Source organism: Triturus cristatus, chromosome 5_1 (assembly GCF_964204655.1).
Source record: "Triturus cristatus chromosome 5_1, aTriCri1.1, whole genome shotgun sequence".
NCBI lineage: Eukaryota > Metazoa > Chordata > Amphibia > Caudata > Salamandridae > Triturus > Triturus cristatus.
Window position 1 is genome coordinate 483,625,215 of NC_140587.1, and position 24,422 is coordinate 483,649,636.

The following is a 24,422-nucleotide window of genomic DNA, read 5'->3' on the forward strand; positions in this document are numbered from 1 at the left end:
TCACTCTGGTAGTCCTATGTTTAAGAAATGGAGCAGGGCTCAAGCAGCAGGGCAGGGCACTGAGAGTTCAGGGTTTAGGCAGCAGAGCAGCACTTTCAGGTGCAGCAAAACAGTCTGCTGAGGTACACAGAAGACTGCAGCAGCATGCAGTCCTCTGAGATTCATTCCACAGGTCTATAAAGCGAACTGAAGAGTGGGTCTAAGGGCATATTTTGATATCTGGTTCCTTTTCTGAAGTAGGAGAAGCATCTAGTGAATTACCTTTGAAGTGCTTGAAGTTTCCTGCCCTGGCTCCAGCCTGGCTGCATCAACGATGAGGTAGTGTGAAGTCCTTTGTGTGAAGGTGGGCACCATCTGTGGACTTGTGAGTGGGGCTGTGCCCAACTTCTTCCCATCCTGCCAGTGAAGGCCCCTCCAGGCACACCTAATGCTGTATTGTGTGGCTGTCTGTGAACAATAAATAAAGTCTAACTGCCAACTACACCCAGTCATGTGACCCAGGAACAGGGTGCAAGTACAAAATAGCTAGAGCATAAAAATGGCAACTTTCTAAAAGTGTATATCAGGTAATAGTGCCTTTAAGGAAAATCATTTAAACATAATCAAGTTTAATTGATCTAATCAAATTATGACTGCCCAAATTTCTAGCCTCAGATATATGTAGAAATCAATTAAGGAATAACAAAAGAATATATCAAAAAGAACAATAACAGGTGTATACTTTTTCGTACAAATTTATGTAATAAAATAATTTAGATTCAAAGGGTACAAAACAACATTCACATAAACAAAAATGAGTAAGATTGATTAGAATTATCTCATAATCACTTTTGTGAATAACCCATTTTATTAACCTATTTACAGATAGAAATTATCATTAGACATTCAGTGAATAATTCCTGTATAATAATTTTTGGAAAATGAGTTAATTATTTCGACGCTTCGGTCTTGTCTTGTAATTCATCTACTAGACCATCTTCAGGACAAAAAACTTAATGTGTAGACTGAAGAACCTCCAGATAGAATCCGCTAGAGACCTTAAAGCAATTAGACCAGGTAGAAAATGGAAACCTCAGAAAAATGTATGCCAACAAAGGGTTAAGGTTTCAATGAGAGCTCTTGGTGTAATTTCACCGTTAACAAATGGCGAGTTGACACTTGCGAGTTTCCAGCAGTCTGTTTAAATTATAATGCAAGGTCTGGTTAGAATTCGCCGTTATATATTAGGCGAGTCAACACTGTCATTATGGAATATGTAATGTTAATGTTAGTTTATATTTGTAAAGGGCCGTATCACCAACAGAGCACCTTCACAGATCAGCGTCTGGGCCGGACAAAACTGCGAATTCTATCCAGACCATGCATTATTATTTAAACAGACTGCTGGTAACATGCAAAGGGCTTCTTAAGTGAGTGGCAGAATAAGTGCTGCAGTCCACAGGTAGCATTTAATTTACAGGCCAAATTAAATATGCCAATCAGTAAGTCAATTTTGCCATGTTTTAGGGAATGAGTACAAGCACTTTAGCGCTGGTTAGCAGAAGCAAAGTGCACCGTGTCCTGAGGCCAACAAAACCTTATTTGGAAAAATAGGAGAGGTGAAGGCAAAAGGTTTGTTGGTGACCCTTCAGAGAGGGCAAAGAGATATCCTATAACCCTTTTATTTTCTCATACCTTGGGGTCACGGAGCATGGGTAAAGTCAAGAAAATAACTTTTTTGAGCTGGTTTTCAGACCCACACTTATTCTGGGTCTCACCATCATTGGGTCTCATCTTGGGTCCTATAAATTTGAATGAGCTCAATCATATTCCAGTTAGCAATTTTGATGTATATCCAATAGGGTCTTAGGGATATAATTACCTCAGGGTTATCTCAGTTTCCTTTATTGATGGGTACCCTTGGTATGGTTAAAATTGCTTTGTGCTGGTTCCTGTGGGATAAAGTGCCCCTACATCCTCTGTTACATAAACATCTTTCAGCCCATTATGTGCATCCTCTGTCGGTCCAATTATCTGGACTATTTATCTGCCCCGGCTCAAAGATAATTCCTAGTTGTTGTCCTATCCCTATTTTTCCAGACATACAACGTACGACATACAACATGTGTGTAGGCTTGCTTGCACCTTTTTAGCGAAGCTTATGAAAGTGCCCCAATACAGTTTTCTGTAGTGATCCACAAGAACAGGTGGGGGACATGCCCCTGTAGTCACATTACCGTTAAGGGTGCCATGTCGCTATTCACACCTAAACTCAACCCTGCCTGGTTCTTGTCTGCACTGGTTACAGAAAACTCCCAGCATATAAAATCTAACTTCTTCAATTAGCACAATGTGCATTAAAAATGCCAACCTATGGCAGCACATATAAAAGAGTCCACTTGCTCTCTTCACATAAAAAATCAGATAAATACTCTGCCTTGCCTGCAAATCGATTGAGGAACCTAATACAATATACCTGCAAGCAAAGATAAAAAAAAATCAACCATACACCCCTCTCTATTACACAGATGAAAACCCCTGATCATACCAATTTCCAGAAACATGAGCAGATGGGAGAGGAGATTCACAATGCGGACACAGCACCCCTGAAAAAATATTCCTTCAGACATTCACAATCATCTTTTCTTATGCTCTTTAGATGTAAACTCAAAAACAATTTGTTTTCCAGCCTAAGCACCATCGTGGCTCACAAGTTAACTATAAATATTTATTATTTACTTCTCACTACTACCCAGTAGTTTACTTCAACATACTGGACACCAATGATGATCTCAAGACACGTCTAACTAATGTTGTTAATTTGTTGGGCAGCTACATTAATTTATTATGTTGTGGAATTACTTCTCTTGACTCGTGTTATTAACCTTTTTAACTGCTGCATTCCATCTAGCACCTAGAAGAATGTGCTATACAATTAAAACATTTAAATGTAAAATTAAATGCCCCTGTAACAAAAAAGCCTTTGGCCATAAAAGGGGATATACTTTGTATAACTGGATTTCAGGGCAAAAATACTGCAATATGTAGGAGGTTTACTACTGCCTGCCCATGGAGTGGACTCAACAAATACACAGCGTTAGGTAGACATAGGGTAATGATTCTGTGGGTAAAGAGATGCAGTGTTGTAGGGAATACCACCATGGATTCCTTTATACATGTACTACTCTCGCTAGAAATCAGAGCAGTTTCTTTCACCACTGATCCAACCTCTTTTCGATGCTCTCATTTCAATATGTGTAATTTCTTCTCAGAGTGAAGCCTTACTATTTCCCCCAAAAAGGTGACACATAATCTAAATGAACTCCAGCAAAGATATTCTTGAGCAGAATAGTCAAAGTCAAAGTCACAATCAGCTTTATTCGGTGCGATAAAATCACCATAAAAGCATATATATACAAGACAAACTAAGATATTAAACACCATAATAATACTACAAAATGAAATAGCCTATACATTTGTTACTACGTATAAGCTACAGAAAATACATGATAACAAAAATAAGACATCCATGGGGGTTTAGGGACATAAGGAGATAATTCATACCGATTAATATAACTGGTGATCATGAATACATATTGATGTATATAAAAAGATTCCAAAATAAAAATGTTTCTAAGAGTCGTCATAAAAATTTTCATATAACAAATCATCCAAATGTGTGTAATCTTTTCTTTTTCTGATTGCAGACTGCACGTATCTGATGACAAAACTTAAATTTTTCATATTTTCCAAACTATAAATAAAGTTAAAATCTTGTTTATAATTAAAAATCATGTTTGACACAAAAATGGGCTGTAAAAATACTTTCCGAATATCCTTATAAAAACTACAGAACAACATAAAATGCAGCACAGATTGCGTTGTTTTTCCGTCACAAGGGCAGTTCGGTAACTTGTGATACCATTTTTCCATATTTGGGAATGATACTAAAAAGAGCAATGTGCCCAGCCTTAGCCAGGGTAAATAAAATCTATATTGGGTGTTGCCTATCAGCACTAAATAGGGTTGTAAACCCTTCAATATTGGACGTTCGCAGTAGACAACAATGTTATTTTTTAAAATAGCGACCCTATACCTTTCTGTTTCTGTAATGCTTAAATATCTAGACTTTAGGTCTTTTTTACTGAGCTCCGTTATTGATGTTGGGTTCCTTTTATTAACATCTATATTACACTATTTTAATAGTTTAAAAATATGTTCCAGCCACGGTATTTTTCTACTATGATCCAGGGTTAAAGAGTCCATTATTAGATCTTTAGTAAATTTGGTTTCTTCTTTAACCCATAACCCTCGCCAGAGGGTCAGCCCAGCCAAATTTATTAAATCATTTAAATACGAGGATGACAATTCCTTGTGTACAATAAAATTCGCAGTAGCTCTAGGTACTGCCAATAATCTTTTAAGGAAATTATTTTCCAGGGTTGTAGGGAGGCTATATTCTCTCGTCCCCATATAGCTGCCCCGTAACAAACCCCTGAAACACATTTAATTCGATAAAGTGTTAGAATTTCTCGTATTGGTTTATTACCTAGCTTCGCTGAAAATCTAAAAATACTCTCAGTGCTTATTAAAAATTTCATATTGCACAGTTCTATATGACCATTCCATAAGCCTTTCCTGTTAAAAAGCATTCCCAGATATGAAAAAGTTAAAACCCTCTCAATAGGGGTCCCGCCCACATGATGCTGTCTACACTTCAGTCTGGTACTCCCACATGTCATGACAAAAGTTTTCTTTAGATTGAACTGTAAATCTATATTAGTCATAAACAATGCAAAGTTTTCTATAAGGAGTTGCAATCCATTTGCTGTTCTGGACATTAACACTGCATCGTCTGCATATATTAAAACAGGCGTAGAACGTATTCCTATTTTTGGGGGAAGCAGAATAGTCTCTTTGCCAAAGTATGAGACAGCTGATATATATATTACCTGTCGTGATCAGTGAGGTCATGTATATGTTGTCATCATGGAACTCACTCATGATGTTATTTTTTTATATATTCTTTGAAAAACAACTGTGATTCCATTCCATCGCAATGCACTGTCACAAAACATCAAGTTTTTGATGCAACTCCAAAATGCCATGTGCTTTTTTGATTAAGCTTTTGTTAGAAAGTCACCCTTTTTGGCCTGTTCACCCCCCATTTTTTGTACTGGCTGATACTGGAGGTAGCTGATTCTGTCCTGGGCTCTGCTAGCAAGGGCCAGTGCTATGTTAAACACAGACACCTGCATTGAGGTACACTTATAATTGGCATGACCTACCCTATTCGTCCCTAGTAGATAATAGGGCAAGGGGATAAAAATTACCTATATATATATAATAGGGCATGACAGTTTAGAGGCCAGCAGCCTTTGTTGCACTTGCATGTGTGCACTGCTGAGAGCCTGAGGTCATTTTAAAAGCAGCTCTGTGTTGCTGCACTGCATTTAAAAGTACAATTCACTGCAAATTTGACGTTTGGTGGTATGGGCACTTTAAAAGTGATAATCTACCCTATTTTTACATTGTGGGTACCCCCCAAGGTCTCCCCTAAGTGTTCCAGTTGGTGGGGGCATAATGTAACTATCAGCAGGGTCCCTATGAAAAATGTTTTAGAAACCCTGGTGAGTGAAAGCTGCCCACTTAATGTTTTTTCCTGTGTAGGAAATTCACTACATAGTGAACTTTGGTGCTGGGCGCACCGTGAATTAATAACCCAATTTTTTTTTTTCATATTAGGAACCCCCCCCCGCCAGTATCTCCTAGATGTTCTGGGTTGGGGGGCTGTTATTATGAGCAGGGCTTTTAAAGAGGCTTTATAAACCCTGGTGATTAAGAAATTGCACATTTCACTTTCCCCGTTGAAGATAGTTGGCCTCTTAGGCTAACATGGCAATATGTTATGGAAGCACAACTATTGCTAGGAGATTGTATAAAATATAATTCAATGACTGAACAGAATGGTATTGATAAATCCAACAACTTGGCAGAGTTGAATTTATCATGACTTGGACAGAAAATAAGTTATAGGACTTACTTTTCTATACGCCAAAATTCTTCCTGATTGGTCAGCCACGAGGGGATTACTTATGCTGTCTTGATTAGGTGATAAGTGGCCTTGCCGGGCAGGGGCTATCTGATGGAAAGAGCTCTGTGGGGCACAGGATTGCAAGAGCAGAGAGTTAGGCCATAAAGTATCAGCCTCAAAGGATTAGCAAATTAAGCAAGCCTTTCAGCCAAGGCCTACTCCTTTCCTTGCTAGATGGGAGGCTTAAGGAAGGAATTCACTGACGTGAGAGTGGGAAGAGTTTGTGAAAATAAGCCATATTTTGAGTTTGGTTTAGTTAGCTCTTGCTGCTCACGTGAAATTTCAGCCATTATGGATTTTCAGAGAATAGAGCTTTCAGAGAACACTGGATACATATGTGAGAGGTACAGAGCCTCTCAGTTCTGTTCACCTGAAACTACCAGAAGAAGGAGAATTGTCATACTGGAATCCTGATCTACACCCAAGGGCCTGCCTGGTGAAGACTGTGCCTGCTGTATTATTTGGGAATACAGCTCTGAGGCCTGTGCCTGGCTAAAAGAAGAATAAGGAGAGGACTGCCTGCAGCGCAGGTTAAAGGAGCTAACTGACCCTTCTCCAGCCCCCTTCCTGGAGTGCTTATAATGTAGTTTTAAGGGGGTTGACCAAGTGCCTTGTGGGAAGTGAAGTCCAGGCCTGCCAAGGACCCTCTAGGAGAATCCAGACCCTTTGATTTGTGTTTTGGATAATTGGAACCCACCAGGAGACATTCTGGAAGTACCTCCAGAAGTTTCGGAAACTTTTTGGAAAAAGCTCCAGGAGGTGACCGACCTGACGGCAAGAGCCAAGCCGGCCACCTTCAATGGCAACCCAGCCCAGATTCGAGGCTCATCCTGCTGAGGAGCTCTGGAGTACCAACTTCCAGATTTTGACCGGGAGCTCCCTGAAAGTCAAGCAGGTGAACTCTCCTGAATCTGGGTTGGTGGAGAGCATTGAGGGCCCTTGACGGAAAAAGCTCCAGAATAGATTCTAAGTGCGAAGGTAACATTTTGACCGAGGCCTCCTGCGTTTGGTATCCGAGCAGGGATCCATTGCGGTCTGCCTCAAACTTTGCCTGTGTCCCAGTCAACCCCAACCAGATGTCCAGAAGTGGTGCTCCTGGTTTCTAAGCACTAGATAGTGTTTATTTTTTTAAAATTCATATCTGTGGTTCCCTTCATTGGATTTTTTGTCATTTTAAAGATAAAAATGTTTTCTATTTTTATAAGTTGCTGTGGGAGTTTTAATGTGTTGTTTCTTGCTCATATACTGTAATGGTGTTTTTCAATGCTTTACATGCCTGTCTCCTAAGTTAAGCCTTGTTGCTTGGTGACAGCTACCAACGGCTGAGCAAGGGACTAATTTATAGAGTCCCTATAGAGACCCAGGACCATGTTGGTGCACTTATTTCTGCTTTTAGGTGCCTACCTACCACTACCAATAAACCTCCTTCCAACAGCTTTAAATCCAATATTTTGTATGCAAGCAAGATTATGTTATAAAACTTGCAATGAAATACAGACTGGATACTATAAGAATGCTAATATACATATTTCTGATCCTGTTACATCATCTATAATCCTGATGGATTTCACTTCATGGATAAGGACTCTTATTATATTGAATCTGTGACAATGGCACAACCCTCCTTTTCTTAGAATCAGTCTATAGAGTGTTATGAATGTGTTGTACATTCAATAACTTGTAGAAAGCAATCTCAATTAGCACGATGTGTAAAATTGTATTGGTTGGCAAGGGCATAACGCAGGCCCTTATTGCTCCTAAGGGGTAGAGTGGGTACAAGGGGGCCTCACCCCATGAAGGGGCCCCCATTCAGCCCATGGCCAATGACTATCTGAAGATAGGGGAGACTCTGGGGCCCCTCGTCCCATTCTGCAGTGGGGCACCATTATTTTCACTACGCCACCGTTGTTTAGACTACTGGTATTAACTGCTGTTCCCACACTGAATAATGGGCAATACCACTTAATTAGTTTACTTATGTCTAATGTGCTTGCTTCACATTTGTCTTCCAAAGTGTGCGGGAAAAAAGAGAACAAATGTCACAGATAAGAAGGAGGAAGAGGAAACATTGACAAAGGGAGAAAACAGGGCTGAAAATGATTCTGCAAGAGTGAGATAAAGAGGCAGGGAGTGTTTGGTGGTGGACTACAGAGGCAACAGATGTAATCAAAACTATGCAGCCTTAAAATTAAGCACTCGACCTTTGATAGAACCAACAACAGAATTCTGAGCAAAACTGTGAGCCCCAGAAAGTAGCAGCCAGTAATATGAGCAATTTGTGGCAGACGAGTCACACATACACACATACTCACATCCATGCATTCACACATGTGAACACACTCACCCACCATTCACAAGCATATACACATGTGTACACACACATACACTGGCAGTTCGCATTTACAAATACACACACACACACACAGGAATGCACCAAACATTAGCAAAAATAAAACTTTCCAGGCACAGATGAGATTTCGGGTAGTGGGAGAGAAGCCTCGATGGTTCCTGATGATTCGGACTGCCACTTCCTGTCATTGGTTGACCATATCATGGGTCAGCCAATGAGAGGAGAAGGCAGTCATACAGTGGGACAGGTGAGTGAGACTTCTGACCCCACCCCACTCCACCCTGTGATGAGCGACACTGATGGACACTAGGCCCTGGGCACTTCAGGGCTTAAAACAGAAGCACCCGGGTCCTCAGCTATCAGTGATGCTCCCCTTCATCCTAACAGGGAGGGCCACAAAGTGATTTGCTGGGCTGAGGAGGTCCCTCGCCCCATGTGACATTGTCAGTCTGTCAAAGTTCAGCTGAGGCAGCCAGACACCTGTGCATTTAGCTTAAGTACAGTGCTTGGCTGCCTGACCAGAACATGAAGAGTGGCTGTCAGGCTGACCTTTGTTAAGTTTGATAGATACTCTTCATGTCTGGAAAAAATAGAAAGATAGGGGCACCTCCAACCCTAAAGACGGGCTGTCGCTGGTGGCTGTTACCCCTTGTCTTAGCATAATGCAAATCTGGTAGTGACTGCCATAAAATCCATATAAATGTTTATTCAGTAGATAAAATCACCATAAAAGAATACAGATCAAAAATAATAATATCAAATTCATAATTAAAAGATACAAGCAGTATGATTATTCATAAAACTATGAATATTAAAACAATTAATCAGGTCCATTCTCCTAGAGACCCAGACAGTAGAGACTGTGAGTTAGATGTTCTTTTCATGACAGAAACATGGACTAGAGTGGACTGTGCGGTGGAACTGGGCTTAGCCTGCCCTCCTGGTTATAAGATCAGGCATAACCCGCGGGTGGGAGCTAGAGGAGGTGGTGTGGGTCTCATTTATAGGGAGTCTTTGGATTTCTCCCAGCTTGAGACTAAGATTATCTCTGGCTGTGAGGTATTAGGCTTTTCCCTGAAAGGACAGGGAGGTACTCTTTACTCGGGGCTGTTGTGTTATCGACCCCCTGCTAGTACTTTGTCAGCAGTACCTGAGCTAATCGATACCATCTATGATCTTTTTAATACCCATGCCAGGATTCTGATTTTGGGAGACTTCAATTTACGGCCAGATGGGTCTACAGGGTCTGCTTTCTTGGACCTAGTTCAGGCCTGCAGCAACATTCATCTGCAGCAGTTGGTGTCCTCACAGACTCACATCAAGGACCATATTCTTGATTTGATCTTTGCAGATGCCAGTCAGGTTTCTGTTCGAGACATCCTCCCCCAGTGTTGGACGGACCATGCCCTAGTCCATTTTTCCATCGCACTCCCTGTGGAGACATCTAGGAGTGGGAGTACTCGTATCATGACCAAGATTGGTAGGCAGTGGTCGAGGCTACTGAAAGAATCTTGCCTGCCGTCTTTGCTGGGAGAGGGTATCCTCCTAGAAGATAGTGTGGATGAGAGCTATGAGTCTTTTAGATGGAAAATCCTAGACTCTCTGGAAGTATTGGCTCCCCTGCGGAAAATTAGGGATAGGTCCAAAATCGCTATGCCTTGGTTTACAGCTGAGTTGTTGCACCTGAAACTTCGATGCAGGCGGGCAGAGCGGACCTGGAGAAAACAATTTCTCGAGCTGGATAAAGTCCTCTTTAAACAGGCACTGACGGACTATAAAACGCAGATTAAGGGTGCCAAAGCGAGATTTCTCGAGGAGTCGCTACTACATGCAGCGAATAAATCACAGACCTTATTTAAGATCTTTAGAGACCTTTCTCGACCAGTCTGTGCTGCTAATGATATCCCAGCCTCTCAGGCTCTGTGCGACTCCCTGGCGCAGGCCTTTGAAGATAAGACCGCTCTGATTTTGAGCAAGCTTGCTTTGTTGACTACGCCTGCCATTCATCCTGTGCCTATTTCCGTGCCGGTGACTGATTCAGAGACCGCAGAGGTAGATGGCAGACAGGTACGGTTGGATAGTTTTCCACCCCCGTCCTTTGAGGATTTCTGTTCTTTGGCCAACAGTGTATCCTCTGGCTCACCCCGGGACCCATTGCCACATAAATACTGGAAATTGTTCCAAGCGGAGCTTTTTCCTCCGCTGTATGCTATCTGCTGTCAGTCCCTTACCACGGCTCGAGTTCCGGATAGTTGGAAACTCGCGGTGGTTTCCCCATTGCTGAAGAAAGAAACACTGGATCCCACCTGTCCAGCGAATTATAGACCTATATCGCTGCTCCCTTTTCCCATTAAGTTTCTGGAGAAACTGGTCACTAAACATCTGTCCAGTTTTATGGAGACTAACATCTGTCTGGACGTGACCCAGTTTGGCTTCAGACCAGCTCACGGTACTGAGTCCGCCTTGGTGACCGTCCTGGACGATCTTCTTTCGTGAGTCGACATTGGACGGGCAGCCTTTTTAGTGCTGCTCGACATGTCAGCCGCGTTCGATACGGTCAACCACGCCATCCTGGTCAGTAGACTAGAGGAAATCGGAGTGACGGGTTTGGCCATGAGTGGCTGGTCTCTTATCTGGGGGGCAGACGTCAGGTGGTAGCCTTGCCACCGTTTCAGTCTGCCATCAAGGTGGTTGGGCAGGGTGTTCCTCAAGGGTCTGCCATTAGCCCCATTCTGTTTAATCTTTATCTTCGGCCCTTGGTGAGCTTGATTAAATCATTTGGCATTGCGGTCATTAACTACGCTGATGACACGCAGCTTATTTTTTCTATCGAGTGTAAGGACGCGGTGCCTCTGGAGACCTTCCATCGTTGCATGGCACCAACTGCAGATTGGTTAAGGCAAAACTCCCTGCAATTTAATAGCTCCAAAACAGAGGTACTGCATTGCTCGATGGATCGTGTCCCCCGTCCGCTGCCATTTGATTTCTGGCCCACCTCCTCCCAGGATGCTCCTTTGGCAGCAGGTTCCGTCCGGAACCTGGGTGTGATGTTCGGGCACAATCTTCAGCTTGATGTATTTGTAAACAAGACTGTGGCCACCTGCATGGCGCTGCTCCGCATGCTATGGAAAATCCTTCCATTGCTACCGGTCCATGCTCGGCCAGAGGTGGTGCGTGGCATTATATTGAGCAGGTTGGACTATTGCTGTTAGGAGCACCCGCCAATTTGGTGGGTAAACTGCAACGAGTGCAGAATATGGCTGCTAAGTTGGCCCTTTCTCGGCGGCGTTCTGATTCTTCCACCACGGCGCTGGCAGACCTTCATTGGTTGCCTACCCCGCAGTGGATTGCTTTTAAAGCACTGTGTTTGGTGTTTAAGGCGCTTCACGGGCAAGGCCCTGTCCCGCTGCAGGAAATGTTTGCGGGGTATGTACCCGCACGTTCTCTCCGATCATTGTCAGCCTATCTATTGGTGGTTCCGAAGGTTTTGAGGGCCCGGATAGGCGGACGGTCCTTTATATTTGTGGCAGCCAAATGTTGGAACTCCCTACCCCTGTCGCTGAGAAGTATGGGGGATCTTTCTTCCTTTAGGAAAGGATTAAAAACTCATCTTTTTCCTAGGTCAGGCTAATTTGTCTGGATATTGTAACATCGCGTGTTGTTGGTAAAAAGTCAATAGCGCCAGGATACCCTTTGGGTGACAGTTTTTGCGCTATATAAATACGCGATACAATACAATACAATACAATACAATACTGTCAATTGGTAATGTGGTGGCCATTTCGGAATGTATATTGAGGCAGGTTCAAAGGTAATGAGGAGACAAGTGCAAGCCTTGGGTAGAGTCCATCCAAATTCTCTGTACAGACTTTTTTTAGGGCAAGTTTACCATGATTTTTTGGCAATTCCTCAGTGTCTTGTGCTAATTTATTCTTATGATTACACCTGTAAATTTATTATGACTGTTGTGATCTTTTAATGTTTTTGTGACTATGTCATTGTGTAAATAGTTTATAATCATTGGAAGACATTATAATTGAATTGCTCTATTTTGCACACTAAGTCCTTCTGCCATGGGTCAAAATGTTCAATGTCAACCCTCAATAACTTAGCAATTTATGTGCTGTAAAGAAACTAATTTTAAGTATCTCTTCAAGATGATGGTGCCTGTCTTGCTGATCAGCGCGAAAACCCAACAACGCAGCAGGTACCTGCACAACCAAAACAACAGTCTGAAACACAGTTGTCAAAGGTGACATCTCAACAAAGGCTGAATGCAGATTCGGGTAGAAAATGTGACCTGGCGGATGCTGAAGAAGGCAAAGCTAAGTAAGTATCTAATTGTTACATAAAATGCAACGACTGACAGTTTTTAATTTTTTTATTATTCCACCTATTTATTTATTGCCATTGAAAATATTCACCTTTCTTTAATTTATTTTATTTTCACTGGCTATCTATCATTTATATGTGAGAGGAAAAGTATTTAGCCATTGAAATGTCTTCAATTGTTCATGATTTTTAAGTAGTTTCTTTTGAGTTTTTGACTTACTGGTGAAACAACCCTGGATTATTTGTCTTCTGAAATCCTTAAATTGATCACTCCTTACCTGGCTTGGAAATTTAGGCATACTTGCAAGCCCCTTGCGCTGCCGGTGTGTCACTTTTTTAGATGCACAGACGGTGCAATGTAGTCCTCCATATTTACAAGGACACATGAAGCCACCCTGCATGGCTTTTCGTCTTCTTTTATAATGGCCCCTTTTCACGCAGCACTTTGGGGTTTCCATGGGTGTTGCAATGGGTGTTCCCATGTATTCCTTCGTATTCCCAGAATTACAGTGGTTCGAAAACCTGGGAATGTGTCAGAATCTTACGCCTCCCCACGGGATGGGAAAGCATTGCCTTTAACTCAATTTGTCGAAAACCGAAAATAGTGATTGTCGGCAACCTCCAACCAAGATGGGATTGAATCTGGTGGCCCACAGTGATGGGGGAGCTGCCTAAACCAGTGGATAATGCTAAAAGTCTTGAGATTTTAATTGATAAGAAACTATTTTGCGCCCAGCAAACAAATGCAATGGTTTCCACCACTTTTTACCTGCTCAAGAAACTGAGGAAGGTTCTCCCTTATATCCCTATGGTTTCTAGGAAGACAGCGGTAAGTGCATTATTATTATCAAAATTAGACTACTACAATGGGTTGTACCTGAATATGCAAAAACAACACGTAAATAAATTGCAAATGGTACAGAATGCAGCTGCAAGACTCCTCCTAAATCTGGCCAAGTATGAATCAGTGTAGACTGAAAGCGGTAAACTCTACAGGCTTCCTGTAGCAAGTCGTGTGAAGTTTAAGACGCTATGCCTTGCCTTTAAGGCCTTGAATAATATGGGCCACTGTTCCTAAGAAACATTTTTTCCAGGTCCTGCCCGGGTAGACAGCTTCGATCTACTGGCAACAAACTTAAGACGGTTCCCAGGTTTCGCACCTCTAGCTGGGGAAGACGAAGCATTGGCTATGGCACGGCAAAGTTATGGAATACATTTCCTATGCATATCAGGTCTATAAACTTCTTAGCCTTATTTAGAATAGAGTCTGAATGCATGGCTTTGCTCGAACTAATGCAAAACTACTAGGGCTTACTGTAGGTTCCATAGCACCAAGACACCTCCGGGTAATCCGGTATATATTAATATAACACTAACAAGGATAAATCATTTTTTTCCTTCTTTCTATGCGTGCCTCATTCTGCAGCACACATAGAAAGAAGAAAACAGCCCTTGTGATTGTTTTTGTGCAGGAAAGTGCCCCTTCCTGCACAAAAATAATCACCCCCGCAACGCAGAGATGGCAGCCAAATGTGTGCCAGCACAGGGGGGAGTTCAGGGATACCACATAATGTTGTAAATATGACGTATCCCTTTGCTTCTGAAGTAGCATGGTGCAGCCAAATGGCTTGTGGCACTGCGCTGTGCTACTTTTTTGTAAATATGGGCCTAAGTACTGACAGTGTCAACTATGTTAGTACTGATCACACTGCATCAGTTTTCTTTAAATCCTCATAGAACCTACATAAAAAGATCTTTTCTGATTGTTCCCTAAATCTTTTCATTGTGTCTTTATTTCGATTAAAATAATCATAAAAGACAGTACAGACAATGTTAAGTTAAAATACTTAGAATAAAAACACAAAGCAGTACATAACAATCATTAAGGTATAACTAAGCACAGTCACTAGTACAAAGATTTATACCATATGAAAAAGCTCAAAAGTGTTGAATGACACAGTAAAAACATTAGTATACAATGGTAAGATTTATAGAAATAAAATAATTCAACACCACTGTAATTTCATTGGCGGAGCAACACTAAAATGATGTCAAGTCTAAATAATTATAACTAGGCTTGAGTTTCTCTTAATTTTTTAGATCGAATAAGCCAAACCCAGCTCAGGAATTTCGCCATGGCAAAAACTATTGGTTCATTGGTAGATGTCTGCAGAATCCTTAACGCCTCCATGGCAGATCTGGTACCAAGGTTCATACAACTGGGTTCAGCCATTTGATCCTGGGTAACTTATAAGCCGGGCATACAAAAAGGTCATGGGAAATGGATTCCGTCTGGGCTGAGCATGCAGTACATTGATCTGGCCCATACAGAAGCCATTTACTTGTAAAAGCCTTATTCGGAAGAGAGCCAACCCTAAACTGATGGTATAGTTTCCTGTCCATCGGTTTTAGGATGACATCCCAATAAGCTTCAAACACAAAGTCCTGTTTAAACATCAAAAAATCCTTGGACAGGGTGTGCCTAATAATGGAAGAAAAATAATTGTTCTTAACCATATCCCAATAGGCAGCCTTAAACTCCCTTTTAGGCGGGAGTGGATTTTCTTCTGGATGCTCCCATAAACCACTCATCCCCATCCCACACAGGGTGTTTTTAATATTCTGTAGCCATTTGATCTTTCCTAAACATCCAACCCCCCTAAAATCCAAAAGGGATTTAGCATATTGGGAGAGCTCAGGGGTAACCCAGAGTCTTCTCCAAAACGCTATTGGTCTATATCGGGCAAGATCCTCAATGCGTAAACAACCCAAATCCAGGAAGAGGGGCAACAATGGGGATGATTGCGGGAGTCCCATGATAACTCTGACAAATTTGTTCTGGACTAATACTAAAGGGGAGATGTTCTCAAAACCCCATAATTCAGCACCATATAAGATTGAAGTAATAACCTTGGTGTTGTATATCTTAAGGACAGGGGCTATTGGCTTGGTGAACGAAAGCCTATGCTCTTTTACAAGAGCTCCTGCCAGCTGGAAATGTTTTAAAGCGGACAAGTCAATGTAAGGCTTCCAATTGAGTTCTCTGCCTAAGGTGATCCCCAAATACGTGAACGCATCTGTCTGTTCTAAAAGGACATTGTTCATGTACACACTACCTTTAATGGTCTTGTGTTTATGAAAAACCATGAACTTTGCTTGTCCACATTTACAACCAGCCCATGATCATGGCAGAACTCCTCAAACCTAGACAGTGCAGCCTGTAGTCCCTTCTGAGTCTTAGACAGGATCAAGGTGCTGTCCGCGAACATGAGCAGTGGTATCCTCAGCCCTGCCAAGGTGGGGGGATCTATAGGACAAGGAGAGTAATAGTGCACCACCCTATCAATGAACAGGGATAACAACGTGGGCGCCAGGACACATCCTTGGCGCACACCCTTTAGGACAGGAAATCTATCGGTGACCTCACCATTTGAACCCCACCATACCTGTGCATAGTTCAAAGTATGCAATTTAATTAATATAGCTAATAGATCCTGAGGCATCCCTGCTCCAAGAGGACACTCCACATTTTATTACGGGGGACCAAGTCAAATGCAGACTTAAGATCGATAAAAGCTGCATAAAGGGAGCCCCCCCCCCCATGATAGCTACTTGCCAATAAATCATACAAACCTAAAAACCTGGTCAATGGTACTGGTATAGGGTGGAAAGCCGGCCTGCAGAGGTGATAAAATCTCATGCTCCTCAATCCACATCTGGATTCTTCGGAGTACCAACCTGGCAATTATTTTTTGCATTGAGTCAATAAGGCTAATAGGCTCCCTAAATCAATATGCCTGGTTCGCAAAGGTCTGTATTTTCCTACAGATGCCATGTTGATAAACCCTTTCAGTCAACCTGCATGCACATTTAGATTATCAAAACATCATCTTCTAAAAGTTCCAACGTTTAAATGGACTAGGTTAGGTGACAGAGCTTTTTCTGCCATTGGAACCACGTTATGGAATGCACTACAATATTATTTACACAACAAGCCTGTACAATGGCACGCACCACCATGAAGTAAATCCTCAGTAGCGCCTTGAGGCCCCAGGGTCATTGGTCACACTCTAAAAATCAAAAACATACTAAGAGTGTGGCAGCCACTCCACCCCTGCACTTTCACTCACACCACCTTTTCATGCACTAAAATATCACAAAAAAGATAATGTGGTATTTATCCCAGTTATGATAAAGCCTAGAAAAGCCTAATTTACAAAGAAATTTCCCTGGCATAAGAAAGAGCAACAACTTCAAATATTTTCAGTTATACTGTGTGAAAATGGCACAAATTAACTAGATTTAACTACTTGTGTAAATTTGATCCCAATCATAATCCTGGACATTCCCAAGGATGCATTATTGGAGTGCTCAGCAAAGTCATAAACAAATATGGTGAACACTTTCTCAGATGAAACATAGTAGGTATTTACAAACATTTGCACTTGAATTAAACGTTAAACTTAGAGGTTTAAGAGCTGCAAAAAGCACTAAAAAGTACACAGTTCAATGATATTCAGGGAGGTGGGCATATTAAAATGTCAGAGGGAACTATAACATTTGAATAAATGGATTCCTATATTCATTTATCAACTTTCCTTTTTCCTACACACAGATACCTATTTTACAATATATATGACATACACAAAGTAGGACTGGAAAATCAGGCATCATTGTTGTTGTAATGGCCATACACTTGTGACGCCTCTTTCTGACAGTCATAAGCTAGGCCTTTTTGGGGATGTATGTTATGTTATATGTTATAATAGACTTATACCGTGCACTAATACTCGAGAGTGTCCTGGCGCGAAAGCTGAAGAAAGACCTCAGTGGAAAGGCCATTAGAACGGTTCTGAAAATAGAAAAGTTTTCAATTGTTTTTTGAAAAGCCTAAAATCTTGGATGTTACGTAGCTTCAGGGGGAGAGCGTTCCAGGCGAATGCTGTTTTAACTGAAAGAGACTGGCCACCTAGACGAGCCCTGCGAAAGCGTGGGATCGACAGCCGACGCAGGGAGGTGGACCGCAACACTCTATTCGGGACATACAAGGCAAACCGCTTTTGAATATACAGAGGGCCAACGTTATGCAATGCTTTATGTGCCAGAGTCAGAGCTTTAAATTGCACTCTTTGGAGAACAGGCAGCCAGTGCAGATCGCGCAGATGTTTTTTAACGCTAAGTCTACCTGAGATGTTAAACAGGAGTTTGGCAGCAGCATTCTGTATCGTCTGCAATTTATTGAGTAGGTATCCTGGAATCCCCATATACAAAGCATTTGCATAATCGAGACGGGAAAGGATAACGGCACGAACAACGGTTTCCTTAGCTGGCTGAGGCAGCAGCGGAAGGAACCTTCTCAGGGACTTAAGAATGCCGAAGCACATTCCAACCAGTTTGTTAATTTGATGGGTAACCCGTAAATCTTCTGCAAACCAAACTCCCAGATTTTTCACAGAGACACCCTCAGAGATAGGACGTGGAAAGTCAGGTGGCCACAGAGATTCTCTGAAGTTAGATGGAAATTGACCATACAAGAGAACCTCGGACTCGTCTTCATTACATTTCAACTGGGCAGAAGCCAGCCACCGAAAAACCGCAGATAGACAGTTCTGCACAGCCACAGTTGACAAATCTGAATCTTTCCATGTAAAAAGAAGTTGCGTGTCATCCGCATATGCAATTATTTTAGCACCCAGCTCCTCTGCCAAAAAGATCAGGGGGGTTAGGTAAATATTAAAGAGCAGAGGGCTCAAGGTAGAGCCCTGCGGGACACCCGTAGACACCTTCCTAACCGTAGAGGAGAAGGGAGTCATCCTTACCTGCTGGGACCGATCCTCAAGAAAAGATTTCATCCAATTCCAGGCAGGACCAACAATACCGATATTTGAAAGGCGGGTTAGAAGTAGCTGATGGGGAACCGTATCGAAGGCGGCAGAAAGATCTAGTAAAACCAAAGCTGCTCTGCCGCCCGCATCAAGGCACTCCCGAATTGCTTCGGCCATTTCCACCAGAGTGGTCTCGGTACTGTAGGATGACCTAAACCCCGACTGCGCTGGGTGGAGAAGGCCAGATGTTTCCACGAAAGCTTCCAGTTGCCGGAAAACCACCTTCTCACAAACTTTTGCCATAGCTGGAAGGAGAGAAATGGGGCGGTAACTAGCTAGTTTAGTAGGGTCAAGTGAGGGTTTTTTCAGAAGTGGTAAGAGTTTGGCCTGCTTCCAACTACTCGGAACAATGGTGGTCTGCAGAGATACATTTATAATTCTATTTACCTCCAAAGAGACCACCTCAGCGACACCGGCTAGCACCCTGGCAGGAACAGGGTCAGAAGGAGACCCCGATTTAAGAGATTTTAAAATAGCCAAGGTGTCGGACTCCTCTACATGCATGAACTTAGTGAAGAGAAGGGAAGGGGCTATGGGGGCCGAAAGTAACGAGTAGGAGGAATCAATCGATGAAGGGGAGTCCAGACCAAGACTGTCTTGGATCACTTAGATTTTGCAATAAAAAAAGAAGACAGTTCCTCACACCATTCAAATGTGGATGGGAGGGAAGATTGTTCAGAGATGGGGGATAAAAAGCTTCTTATTCGTGCGGCATAAAAGCTACTTTTGGCCGCACCGATAGCTGCATAATAGTCCCTCTGGGCTTTACGCAAAATGGTTTTTGCCGATGGGCAATAGTCTCAGCGCCAGGACCGCTCCAATGCCTTGCAGGCCAGTTTGAGATCTCTAAGAGAGGGCGAGTACCATGGTATAGGCGGAATAGTCCTTGGCCGACTGACAGAGGGGGCTTTAGACACCGCCCTGACGCCACGGCTGATCCATGATGTAAAACCAGCCATTGCATCTTCTAAAACGTTGGTAGCCGGCGGCCCAGTCAGCAAAAGGGCCTCCGAGAGGGCAGGGATATCAATCCTGCAAGTATGTGGATTATGGACTGGGCGAGAGCAGGGTGAAAATTTCCATGTAGACCAAGAGAAATGCAGCAGGTAATGGTCGGACAAAGTGACCGGCAAAGGGTCCAAAGCTAGTAAATCAAAGTTGGAACAGACCAGATCGATGAGATGGCCCCCTTGGTGCGTGGGAGATTTGATCCACTGAGTTAGGTGAGCCAGATCGAACAGATCATTGAGTTCCCTAGCACCAGGGGCATCCAACAGTCAAGGTGAATATTAAAATCACTGAGAAGGAAGAAACTCGAAAAACGCAAAGCGCAGGGAATAATCACATCATCTAAGGCCTTGAGAAAACCGCTCGAGGGGCTAGGAGGGCGGTAAACCAACGTACCACCTAAGGTGAAATGGGGGGACATTGCAATAGTAAAGTCAAATGCCTCCCCTTCCGCAAGCCCCACCGAGGATTTCCCTGAAAAGGTCCAGGTATCTCTAATAACTACAGCAATTCCACACCCTTTCCCAGTAGTCCGATCCAATCTTGCAATTTTAAAGCCCAGTGGAATAGATTGTTCATTCAAGGGGGCACAGGAATCATTAAGCCATGTCTCAGTGATAAACAGCAGATCCAAACATTCATCAGACAGCAGTTCATGAATGTCAAGGGCGTGTTTCACCATAGAACGTGAATTAATAAGGGCAGCCTGGATAGTAGTTCCTCGCTCAGGACATACAGCAGGAGAAACCTCCTTCATACCAAAACAGAACTTACAGGCAGGGCAGGTCCTGGAGAGGTTCTGGAGCACTGCTCATTTCTCCCCACCGTTACAGCTAGCATTATTCAGAGCCATCAATTGGCTTCTGCTAAACCTCTTACCGCCCTTCTCCTCCAACGCAAAACCGGCAGCATGGCTGGCCCCTGGTGCTCCCGCAGCGCGGACGGGCGCAGACGGGCTTGCCTTAGGCGCGCCTTCGGTGCACCGCCAGCGCGCCCGCTGCGTGAACGCTGCATCCGGTTTTTATGGGCAGGAGGAGACTCAGAAAGCAGCAACTAGAGCGCTAGCCCCAACCACGGGTCACTCGGACACCGCGCTAGCGTCTCTGCTCGAAAATGAAGGTTGTTTCAATTTTATTTAAAAACAGATAAAGGCAGAATACTAAAAACAGAGTACAATTAAATTTTCAGGCTCGCACCAGTACACCCCACAATTATCAACAGCAAAGATAGCATTAGCATTAGCATGTATGCATTTACAACGCATGCCATTACAACGCATCACTTACAACACAATGCCTTTACCAGGCATTGCCTTGACCACGCTTATACCTTTACATACATTTACCGCGCATCATTTACAATGCAAGGTAAGTATATCTAAGGTAAGTCAAACATATACACATATATATATATTCACTGAAAAAACCATAGGTTTCAGGCACGTTATAGTTAGGAACTAGCATTTAAAAAACCTTAGAAATTCACTGAAAAAACCATAGGTTTCAGGGGCGTTATAGTTAGCTGGACTTTTCACTCATACAATACCATTGAAATTCCCCCGTTATAGTTAGTTCAGCTAACTATAACTTGCGCGCCCGCAATGCACTGCTGATGACGTCACATATTACATCACTCATGACATGGTCAGTGACATCACTGATGACATCTCAAATGACATCACTGATGACATCACTGATAATTTCATCCAGTGAATGTGTGTTTTTCTGAAAATTACAAATGTTTTATATATGTATATCTCACGGCCGATGGAAGAATAAATGGGTATATATATATATATATATATATATATATATATATATATATATATATTATATATATATATATATATATATATATATATATATATATATATATATATATATATATCTCAAAGCTCCAATTTTAAATGGACCAGCACTCACTGGAGAGTTTAATCCTTTTTCGGATTTATTTGCACTTAACACAACAAATGCGTTTCGGAGGTTCGCCTTCATCATTGGCGAAGTAAAACTGCCAAAACGCGTTTGTTGTGTAAAGTGCAAATAAATCCGAAAGAGGATTAAACTCTCCCATGAGTACTGGTCTGTTTGAAATTTGAGCCTAGATGTATATGCGTCCCTGCCCTCACGCGACAGTGCACCTGCTAGTGAGTGCAGAGTAACCCTGGGTGGTGAATTCCACTCTGATCATGGAGCTTGCGGAGTTTCCTGCACTCCGCATTACGCGTTGATCGCTGAGTTCCGAAAATCTCTGCTTCGCGTTGCGTACTGGAGTTTTTTTCCTCGTTCGTGATCGTCAACATCAAGTTGGCGAGCGCGAACTTGGAAAAACAACATCCCGGCAAGATTTCTCAATGCTGGGGGGTCATGTTTCTCATTGTCAGTGGTCGCGTATGCTCGTGACAGCTCGCGTTGCGAAACTGCCCGTTCACATTGAGAAAGTTGCCGCTCCAGTAAAAATCTACTCGAGCGGCAGAAAAGGAAAGCAGGGACCACTTGCACTGTGCATGGTGCCGTTCGCAATGATTGCACAGTGCGGTCAAGCATCCCGCACTGTGCAATCACTGCGAATGTAATTTTTCTATCGTTCTATGCCACTCGCGTAGCTCTGCGTAGTACAGCGGAGATTTTTTTGCACTTCGCATAGTGCCGTGTAGTGCAACTCCGCGAACTCCGCCCAGGGTTAGTGCAGAGGCATTAGACAGGAAACAAAGCAAAGATATATCAAACAATGTTGGTATCAAAAATACTTCATAACAAAAGCAACATTCCCTGTAAACACCAGAAAATAGTGGCCAAAAATTAGTAAAACATGCAAAAAGTGTGCGAATTGATAGCCACTGGTTTTCAAATGGTTTAAAACATTGAAAAAAGAAAGCAATACTCCACAAGAATTGACAACAAATATATGATGTACATGGTAAATAAACAATGTCTGTTTTTTCATTAAAGTGTACAGACAAGTGATGCATGGAATGTTTGAAATAATCTCATTCATTGGTAATTACTCGGGCGGCATCCCAAACCATCATTTTTTTCCATACCATGCCACTTCAGTTTGCACCCAACGATATGCAAATCACTCTTGACTCTGCTCCAATGAGAACAGGCTAAGTTCTCCCTGAACCGGAACCAAGCAACCCAGGACTGGTTTTGCCCTGTTTAGGGCTCATCAAATAGGTGTAGCTTTGTTTCTGTGACACAGTGTATGTCCAGACGTGGTTTCAGTGACAGTGTGCCACTGGAACAAAGCTTTACCTGAATTGGAAAGCTTGTGGGCCTTCCCATATTGAGGAACTATGACCTTTTCTGCATTTTACTTAAGGATAATCCTGCTTCTGTTGTTTGTTGGAATTTCCCACACACCAGGATTCTCAACTCATCTTCCACCCTCTCCAGATTCTGTGTCTGTGACATCTTCAGACATTCCCAAGGAGCAGAAATAGAAACATAACAAGCAGATGGCTGCTGATAGTGTCATAAGGGCTGCATTAGTGCTGCCTAGGAAACTGAGGCTGAGAGTTCTAGATCTCTGGCACAGTGGTCACTTTCCTTGGAGACTTTGAAGGAGGAGGTTGGAGCTGTGTTAGCTTGTGAGAACTGCAATTTCTTGAAACACTGACATTTATTACTGAGCTTGAATACTACTACAACTGGTAAGGTCATTTATGTGTTAGAAAGATTGACTGAGGGTCTTATTTAGAGGTTTGTGGATGGGATACTCAGTCAAAATGTGACAGATACTTCTTCCCCTATGTTACAAATGCCTTAGATTATAATTCACTTGAGATTTGATGGATGGGATTTCTGTTATGCTTTGAATCTAAAACATTACGTTAATATTAAACTTAAATAGAATATAGACATTGTTCTACCTCTAAAGGCCTGTGTATTTTCAGAATACACGCACACTTAAATAAACACACCCACATACTGGGGACAAATGATGAAATTTTACATTAATGTTCAGGGACTACAGTTTATGCATTAGGGGAATAGATGTGGGTGGATAGGGGTTAAAAATGTGGTTTTAGGTTAGAGGTTTAGGGTATAATAGTTACGATTTTGAGGTACAGATTTAAGTGTTAAGGGTTTTGGGTATAATGTTAAGGAGTGAAAAGGTTAGGAGTTAGGTTTATGATGGTTATAGGTGCTAGGGTTTAATATTGTGGGATATACGGTATTAGGATTGACAGTTTTGGGTGTAAGGTTACTGGATTAAGGGAATAAAGATTAACACATTGAATATGAGGTATAGGGCCTAAGGGTATGACTTAAATATTTCAGTAATCTTTTCAATATTTCAGTAATCTTTTTAATTCAATTAGAAGTGTTAACAAATAAATGGATTTATTTCTCAGTAAACAATATGAATTATCTAGGTACACAAACACATACACTCACACACACACCTCTTGAGTATGTAGTTTTATTGTTATCTATAATAGTTCCTATGACAAACATAGATGTCTCTCTGATCCTCTTCTTTCTTACCTTTAAACTAAGTATCCATAGAATTTTGATCACTAAGCACCAGTTTAGATGATTTCTCATTTCAAAGAAAATTTTATTATTTATGTTTAAAAGTTTAATTTTTTTGTGATTAGTTGTGTTTGCTTGTGTATTTTCAGAACATCTATAAATGTTGTAATTCAGCGTGAAGTGTTTTAATTCTTAGGGACTGAAGTCTGTACATATTACGACATACCTAGTTTGTAGAATTTTTTCATTATCAAACATTCCCTTAGTAGTTCAGAGTTGATGTTCTGAAGTGA

General features: G+C 42.1%; 1 protein-coding gene across 1 annotated transcript in view; it reads left to right on the forward strand.

The window, feature by feature from the left end:
- Positions 1-24,422, forward strand: part of CNGB3 (cyclic nucleotide gated channel subunit beta 3) — a 966,824-nt gene that overhangs the window by 104,367 nt on the left and 838,035 nt on the right. Inside the window, exon 3 of the mRNA XM_085604101.1 lies at positions 12,581-12,752. Within this exon, the coding sequence (XP_085460227.1) occupies positions 12,581-12,752 (172 nt within the window). The remainder of the gene's footprint in view (positions 1-12,580; positions 12,753-24,422) is intronic.